The sequence below is a fragment of the Acyrthosiphon pisum genome, chromosome A2, assembly GCF_005508785.2.
Source record: "Acyrthosiphon pisum isolate AL4f chromosome A2, pea_aphid_22Mar2018_4r6ur, whole genome shotgun sequence".
Lineage (NCBI taxonomy): Eukaryota > Metazoa > Arthropoda > Insecta > Hemiptera > Aphididae > Acyrthosiphon > Acyrthosiphon pisum.
Genome location: NC_042495.1, coordinates 18,803,151 through 18,812,450, shown reverse-complemented (window position 1 = coordinate 18,812,450; position 9,300 = coordinate 18,803,151). Strand labels below are relative to the sequence as shown.

Sequence of the window (9,300 nt, the reverse complement as noted above, 5' to 3'; positions counted from 1 at the left end):
GACAATATCGATTTATTATAACTAATAACTAAACACGTCTACATTAATATATGCTAATATACGCTATGCCAAATGACTATGTTGCTATATGTCTCATATTAATATATTATAATCCAATTATGTCGCATTACTATATTTTAATATTTACTTATGTCCCTATTGATATAATTGTACTAACAAGGCACCGGCCCAAAACCCAGCCAAAGACAGCGGCCCACTGTCCTCTAGGACAGTAGACCACTGGGCCAGTCCGGCCCTGTTTATACTTTTTGAATTTAAAATATTTTTTTAAGGATCAACTTAACTTAACAAAAATGAGATTTAAAAAAATTGTAAAAATAAACTACATGACTTAAATAAAGATTTACTAATTGGATATATAAAATTTGAAAAAAAAAATTTATATCAGATTTAAAAATTGACCTATATTTTTAGTAATTAAAATAAAAAATAAAAATGTTATACTGTGTATACATGTAATACAAGCTTCTGAAAATGATATAAAAAAAATTTAAAAATATTGATTAGCACATAAGTTATATCAATTGTCAGATATTTCTATTATAAGCTGTATATTTAAGACTAATAGAATAGATATTGCTTAGTTTGTTTTAATTCGAACTACTTGAAATTAAACCATTGTAAATTGTATTTAATGTACACAAAAATTTACCTATATTTTCTATCATAATTATGATAGGTTTTATTTTGCCAACGGTTTGTTTCCCTATGTCTGTCGTCTCTGTGTCTTATTGGGTAATTATGAACTGAGTCTTCCCAAAAGGACGGGCTTCTTCTGGCCCTATTGTCTTTGTCATTTTTTATCTCAACACAGTTTTTAGGAGTGCTAGTCACTGGTATGGTTATTTCTTCATCATTTCTCAATTCACCACTTTCCATTTTTGGAATGACGTCTAACGTTTTGTTTGTTGTTATCAACTGTGAGGTAATAGGATCGGATAGTTGTACATTGTTTGATTCGGAGAGTATATCAAGAAAAGTAAATGTTTCTGATAAATTTAAATACACCTCCTGAAAAATATTAAATAAAATAATAATAATAATTAAAGTAAACAAGTATAATAATAACTAAACATAATCCAATATGAAACAGTGTTATATAATAATAATATAATAATCAATTCAAGCACCTAAAAGAGTAGGTAGTTTATTTTTAAGTAAAAAGAAACTATAATACTATTTTAATTAACATACCTCACGTAGTCCATCTTCAGAAATGATATCAAATACTCTTGACTGTTTTAAATATTCTATATTGTCTAGTGTATCACAGATTTTTTTAATCCGAACATCAAATGTATCATCATGTCTAACAGTAACACAAGAAATATTACTAACACTGCTCTTGTAGTTAACAACGGGCAATTCAGATCTGTCAAGACTGATGTCAATTTTTTTATTAGAATTAAGATTTGGTGTAGATATATTGTCATCCATAGACCTGATTTGGTCTGTACATGTTTGTACAGACCCCAATGGTACAATGGATTTATTATGAGCTGCATTATTTTCCATCGCATAAGACCCTTTATTTACGTCTATTATACAATTCTCAGATAATTTAATTATTTGATTGCTTGTATCTAGAGTGTTTCTTTTATTACTAAAATCACTTGTTGATATATTCTTACTGGATCCATCTACATTATATTTTTTTGAAGAATTAATTTTGGAATCACCATTATTTATTTTAGTGATTTTAACACGTGGTTTAATTGTTTTGATTGTTTTTTTTTTTGGGCTATAGTCATAAATTGTTGACGATCTTTTGTTTAAATATCTACTTAACCCAATCAACTGTTCCGAGTTGTCATCATTTGTGGTATCTTTTTGTATTTGACCAGCGTTTTTGTTGTTGGATTTACATGGTGTTGGACTCTTGGACAAACTAAAACATTTTTCTACTGGGTCATCAAAATGAACCATGAACTTTTTTGCACTTTTCTTCTTTATTGTTTCTGATGTGTTTTCATTATTTTTCTCGGGTTTTACTATTGTTGGTTTAATGGATGGCGTCTTGATAGGTTGCATGTTAGGTGCATGCAACTCATTTGATATATTATTTTCAATATCATCAACATTTACAATAGACGTAGATTTAATTGATTTGCTTTTGGGTATGTGTTTGAAACCAGAATTTTTCTCTTCATCTTGAGGTTTTTTTTTAATAACTATTGTATTAAGCTGTTCATTAGTGTTTAATAATTCAAGCGAACTTGAACTTGATGAAATTTCACTTCCAAATAGCTCTACTTTAACAGACTCGTACCCTTGTTTTTGTTTTGCTCCAACGCTTTTTTTTTTATATGTATTTTTTATTTTAGATTTACTCAAAAGTTTTTCCTTTGATTTAAAGGGCGTACATTCAACTTTATCTTTCTTTGTCTTATTGATAATTTTACAATGGGTATTGTTTGAGCTTTCAACATAATTCTGTTCTGGTGGTACAATAATAGTATCAACAGACCTTGAATTCCCTGGAGTAGAAGGAAATAGTGAAATTGGTGTTTTATTCAAATATGTTTCTCTGAATACTTGGATTGAAGATGTTTCTGTCAATGAATTATCATAATGTTCTTGTGAACATGGCTTACTTAGATTGTATTCATATATTATTTTTGAAATAGGAGTCTTGGGTATATCAACAGCTGCATCATCACATTTATATGAAATTTCATCAACTAGATTAGGTTTAATTGGTTCAATACTAATACTTTTTGTAGAACTATTTAATTCACTTGAGTTGTTTGTATCAGTTTGATATAATAAATCTTGTTCTTTTACATTTTTAGTTGATTCCTTTGAATTATTTACTGTTAATGAATAGTTATAATTATTAAATGATTTTGAAATATTAGGATCTTTTTCGTGATCTGTTTTATTTGGCACAGTTTTTAAATAGGAAGACTCAATTAATTGATTTTGATTATCGTTTTGTTTGTTAATATTAGCATAAGACTGTTCCAGGTTAATTTGAGTTAAACTCTGACTTTTTGAAGAATCAGATATTATGGGAAGTTGTTTATTATTAAACTCAGATATTTTATTTGAAGTTTTTAAGGAATTTATAAATTCATTTTCTTTTTTCAATAATGTTTCATTATTGTTGTTTATTAAAGTATCAGATTTAACTAACTGTTCTTCAGTATACGATTCTGTAGTTTTATCTGGAGTTTCCAACAAAATCAAAAAATCTTCTTGTTTTTTTAGCAAATTTTTGTTATTCACTTTTATTGATGTTCCAGATATAGTTGGTACTTGTTCATTATTCAATTTAGTTATTTTATCTGAAGTTTCTAATGATATAGGAAATTTACTCACATTTTTCAATGAATTCAAAGAATCAGATTTAATTGGTGATTGTTTATCATGTAATTCTTTAAAATTATTAAAAGTTTCCGAAGAAATAGGAAGTTCTGTCTGCTCCTTTATTGGCTGTTGGCCAATTGGTGTTGGCTTATTAGAATCTCGCTCAATTAAACCGCCACTTGTGTTTTCAGAAATATTTGATACATCGGTATATAATTCGTTTATTGTGATTGAAGGGTTACTTGATATCTTTTGTTCTTCAAGCAAAACTTGATTAATGACTGGCTTAATTTTTTTTCGTGGCATTTTTTTTTTTCTTGTTTTTCTTCCATCCGCATCTGATGTTAATATTCCAGCGCCCACCATTTCTCTAATGTCTGTATCCCAGTGTTTAATACTCTCTTTCTTAATAATTGATTCAAATCCATTAACTGAACCCCAATCGGCTTGCAATATTGGTAAAGGGCTAGACGAAGGTTCTTCCAAACATTTTTCAATTCTTTTTGGTGTACCATAGAGAAGTACCGAACGGGCTTGATTTTGAGTCATATTCTTAGGCTGTGGAGTACTAAACTCTAAGCATCTTACATGAGTGCTTCTTCTACGAGGTGTACTCATACTTTTATTTTTTGGAGGTTCTAGTCTATCATCTGGTGTGTTGTGAACAATTGTATCATTAATTTTAGATGAAACTTCAGGTAATTTGATAATCTTATTAATCTCAATATGATTTTTTTCTTGAGATTCAAATGAACTTTGATTAGGAACTTCAATAATAATTGATTTAGGAATCTGAACAGGTTGTCTAGAAATTATATTTGTTCTCCTAAATTTGCTCTGTATGCCAGGAACTTCTAATGGATGTTTTCTTCGTTTTGGAAATATATGTTTTTCAGGAACTAAAAGTAAAAACTATTAATACAATATTTATTAGTAATTATATTATTATTGGCTTAATTGGTAAAAAGGGCGTAACAGGAAGACCTGACAAATGAAATAACTTTTGTTTTTATCAATATTATTATTTTGATTTTGATTCATATGTTTCACGCAGTGGCGTTGCCAGGGGGTGGCTGAGGGGGCTGCAGCCCCCCACCCCTGAAATTTTAAGAAAATCAAAAAATTATTTTAATGGTCTATGATAGTCACTCAAAAAGTCTTAAATTGTATTAAAATATTTTGAAATTTACAATATGTATTAACACTCTACAGATATCTATCTGTACTAGAACGTATTTAATGTGTAAAAGTGTAAAAGCCAGGGGAAGGGGGGGGGGGGTTGAAGAAAAATCCTGGCTACACGTATGAATTTTTTATTTTAGATTCTGAGCAAAGCGATGAATTTTTTGATTTTACAATGATGTGATTTTTTTTAATTTTTAATTTTTAAAATTTTTTTATATGTCTTTGTACACGATAAGTAGTCGAAAGTAGCTTCAATTTTCAACTTCTGTTGATAGGAATGTGAATATAATTGGTGCATTGGGAAGTCAAAATTCCCAGTAATTTTTGAAAGCAACGGGAAAAACAAAACAAAAATTAAGGAAAACTGGGAATTTTTACGCAAAATCGTTTTTTAACAAGATCGATTTTGGTTGTTGGTATAACCCCTCTAAAACAAATGACCGTAGATATATGAAATTTTCACTGGTTGTTTATAATTGCATTTATAAATTATATGAAAAATTTGAGAATATTAATTAGAACAATTTATTTTATTTGTCAGATCCTAATGTTACATCTGTACCTATATAAGTAAATTAGTATAAACTACTATTAAGTGCATTTGTCTGTAATTAATGTAATTAATACATTTTTGTCTGAATTACAATTTTAAGATTTTTTACATTATTAAAATCACATCTCTTATTTTTAATGGCTTACAACAAATTATCTTTATTTAGCAGTTTAGGTCATTATTTTCCAAGGACTAAATAAATTTCAACAAAATAACACTGGATTATCCATAATATGCAGCTTGATAAAAATGGTGGGGATTACCTTTATGAATATTTACTTTTAATATTAATCCAGACCAATTGTATAATGCAAAATACAGATCATATGCTATATCTAGTAAATATAATGTTAAGAGGACGTGATACCCGCATGTGTTGTCGCTATCTTAAAAGTGAGTAACATAGCAAATTGTACGCTCAGCAGAACACGTGTAGCTCTGTTAATTTAAAAATTAAAGTGAATGACCTCAAATAAAATCTAAATGTAAGATTATCTATACAGACAACCTCATGGGCTTTTTATTATATTTTAATTTTAAAGCGAGTTATGAAATTAAATTATAATAAAAAGCCTATGAGGTTGCATAGATAATAATCTTACCTTTAGATTTTATAAGAGGTAAATTCACTCTAATTTTTATGGTAACGGTGCTACTCATGTTGTGCTGTGTGTAAAATTTACTATGTTACGCACTTGTAAGATGGAAACAACACATGTGGGTATCACATCTTTTTAATAGATCATTATTAAAACTTAGAAATTGAATTATTACAATATTTTTTCTAACTAATTAATTATTGTACATACCTTGGTGAATCTTTAACATAGGAGTTATTTTTGGGGCAATTTTCACATAGTTTGCTTTGGATAGGTAATCTTCTTCTCCTTAAAACAAAATAAAGCATTCATTAAAATATTAATCAATTTTATACAAATAAAATGTGGCATTCTGGAATTTATTGTTTATTTTACTAGTAATCGATCGGGGCATTTTTATTAGTTTAGATTTTACTACTAGAAAAAAAACCCTTGATCGATCACTTATAGACAAATCAAGTAAATAAGATATTTTTTTCAGTATTAAAATCCAACCCGTTCAGTCATGCAGTTTTGTCTAGCTTATAAGCATTATTATAACTTTTGACTAAAATAAACAAAATAATTAATATTTGTGTAATAGGGGGTATGTATGTTGTATGTATGTGCACGTGTTACTCACGTTAATGATCATTTACTACGCACAATTTTACACGACCCGAATGCACACATACAGACAATTGCCTATATTGAACTCCTTAAAAATGGTCAGTACGAATCCCCTTAATGGCATTTTAGGAGCTCGAGAAATATAGTGCACACATGAAATTGATTATTTATATATAACAAATTGGATAGTTTCTATGGACTTATATTTTAATGTTGATAAGCAATACCTATGAATGTACCTATTTATAGTCCTTAAAAATGTATATGGTTTAACAATCATAATAACCTTAGTATTTAAGCATGCACTCTTTTATTTATAAGTGGACAAACCATTTTTATTTTATAAAACATAAGATATTATAGGACGTATGTGTACAGTTTTTTTACTTCTATCAATATTTTGTATATTTTCAACTAAATAAATTTTATAACTATAGTTTATACAAAATATATCAAATTAAGAGTACAGTAGCTATTTAAAATTAATAATAACTATTTAATATGAATTAGGTGCCAAAAAACTATTATTGTAAATTAATTAAGATTCTACACACAAATTGTATTCAATAATATAAAGCATACCTGCTTCTATTTTAGTTGAATTGAAGCTATATAAGTCATTCGATTGTAGAACTATTTGATTTGATAACAAATCGTAATTATCAAAAGTTGATGTTCTGATATTACCTTCATGTATCAATACAATATTATTGTCAACTTTCATACATTCTTCATTGTCAAAAACAATATTTTTTGGCATATTAAAATTATTCTTTTTTAATTTGTTTGATGCATCTTCTATAAAAACATATAAAACCATATAACTTAGTGATTGTATACAATCATAGAGGATCAATTATATACCTTTTTTCTTGGCACTACGTAAACGGGATTTGATTGAGTCTAGATGATCATTAGTACACGCTTTTTTACCAATTTCCGTATTGTCAACATTAAAAACTGAAACATATACAAAAGCTTATTTGTATTATATATTATTATATCAATGACACATTCTGAGTAGTTTCTAATTTAAAATATATAAATAGTATTATAAAAAAAGTATATATATTAATAATTAATTGTTGTTATATTATCTGTATTTCGTGTGTATAGTTGATTAAATATTTAAATATCAAATAATTTATAAAATTATAATGACTAACACTGTGAAAACTACAAAACCATATAGGTAGTTTTTTGTGACAATAAATATTTATCCATATACCTTTGCTTTAGTAGTATAATATTTAGAATATTATCATACCACAGTGATAATACTTTAATAATATTTTAACAAATATCAATACTGTCAACTATTCACAAATTTTTAATTAAAAATTATAGTATAATAAAAATAAAAACGTATTTTGTTAGGTAGGTAGGTACCTATCTCCAATTAAATTAATCCGAATTAATATTTTTCTAATTATACTTCTATATTGGTAATGATTTTATTAACAATTAACTTATAGAAATATTAATTATGAATATTTACTTTAAATTGCATCAGATTTTCAAAAGTAAATACTAGTAAGATAAAATAAATGTAATTACTTATAACTACTAAGACCTATCTAAAATTATAAGATCTATAAAATATATCCAAATAATTTTTCATAAAATATTTAAGTTAATATTCAAGTTCTTTACAAACTTTACTAGGAAACATACCTAAAAACTCATCCAGTATATTTTTGATTTGTGGATCAGACTGAGCAGAGTCTAATGCTTTTTCAAGTGTAGGAGGATCTAATACACTTTCTAATTCTTTTTGAGCTTCAAAACATTTATTGATAGTATCAGCAATTTTTTCCAATAAACTTTGGTCATTCAAAAATGTATCGACTAATTCACCAGTATCAATAATAACTGAACCATCTTTTATCTTATCCTCTTTAGAGAATCCTGGCATAGAGTCAAGTGGTGTAGCTTCAGGTATTTGCTGATGTTCAGCCTGATTACTATAAAAAAAAGAGTGTTAGACACTTGCATTTTAAAAATTATGCATACAATTTGAACAGTTTGTTAGTTCAATAAATTTAAGTTTTGAAGAATAATGTTATGAAATATTATGTCATCACACTTCTTATCTTTAGTTTTTATTAGTATTTTCTAAATATAATATTGTTATACGGACATACTGTTGTAGAAAATCATTTGTTCAAAATTGGTATCCATTTTAAGAGTAAAGCAAAAATGTATTACTAGATATATATAATATTAATACATACACAGAAATTAAATTATGAATATTTTTTGGACTACATTGTAGCATTGGCTCAATATTTATTTTTGTTTCATCTTTTTTTCCTGGAGTGCTACACATTTGCTTATTAATTTGAAATATTGGAGATTGTTTGTCATCAATTTTGGAATATGTGGTTCTTGCATTATTATTTATTAGTTGAGTCATTGAAGATAGACAGGGTGAAGAAAACGTACCAGAGTTTTTCTCATCGGTTATAGTGGTCTCCTTATTAAATGTGTCAATTTCTTTTGTTTTGGAAACATCATTAGAATTTATCTCAGTGATTAATGGGATTTCTAATAATTCTTCAGATATACTTTTATTTGCTTCTATATTAATAGAAATATGTGTACCCTGATCTTTTGTATGAACTGTATTACCAACACATTTGTCAACCATGTCTAATTTGGTCTCAACAGATTTATCTTCTTTGGTTGATGTATGGTCTGAATCTAGTAAATACTGTAATTTCTCAATTAATGTTTTTGATTCAAATGCCTCAGGTGTTCGTTCTTGAACTAAAACCAAAACATATAAAATATTAACAATATTTTTTGAATTTGGAATGTATATTTAATTTAAAATAAATTTTCAATTGGTAATGACAATTAATAAATATACAAAACTTACTCATGCTACACATAGATCCAAAAACTTCAAAGATGTCATGTAAATTGAACCTATTCACTTTTATATTAAAGGTTCTGTTAATCTTAGACATCTGATAACATTCAGTTAAACAAGGAGAGGATTTTAAAAAACATTCGGCAGTA

General features: G+C 27.1%; 1 protein-coding gene across 2 annotated transcripts in view; it reads right to left on the bottom strand.

Moving 5' to 3' along the window:
* The window catches only part of LOC100572770, a 12,725-nt gene that overhangs the window by 3,229 nt on the left and 196 nt on the right, over nucleotides 1–9,300 (bottom strand). The window contains exons 2-9 of one of the 2 annotated variants that reach the window (XM_029489809.1): nucleotides 9,158–9,300; nucleotides 8,511–9,045; nucleotides 7,951–8,240; nucleotides 7,141–7,236; nucleotides 6,859–7,074; nucleotides 5,878–5,955; nucleotides 1,216–4,229; nucleotides 674–1,032 (exon numbers count right to left, since the gene is read on the bottom strand). In XM_029489809.1, the coding sequence (XP_029345669.1) occupies nucleotides 674–1,032; nucleotides 1,216–4,229; nucleotides 5,878–5,955; nucleotides 6,859–7,074; nucleotides 7,141–7,236; nucleotides 7,951–8,240; nucleotides 8,511–9,045; nucleotides 9,158–9,248 (4,679 nt within the window). In that variant the 5' untranslated portion in view covers nucleotides 9,249–9,300. The remainder of the gene's footprint in view (nucleotides 1–673; nucleotides 1,033–1,215; nucleotides 4,230–5,877; nucleotides 5,956–6,858; nucleotides 7,075–7,140; nucleotides 7,237–7,950; nucleotides 8,241–8,510; nucleotides 9,046–9,157) is intronic. The other variant, XM_016805047.2, reaches the window with a different exon arrangement.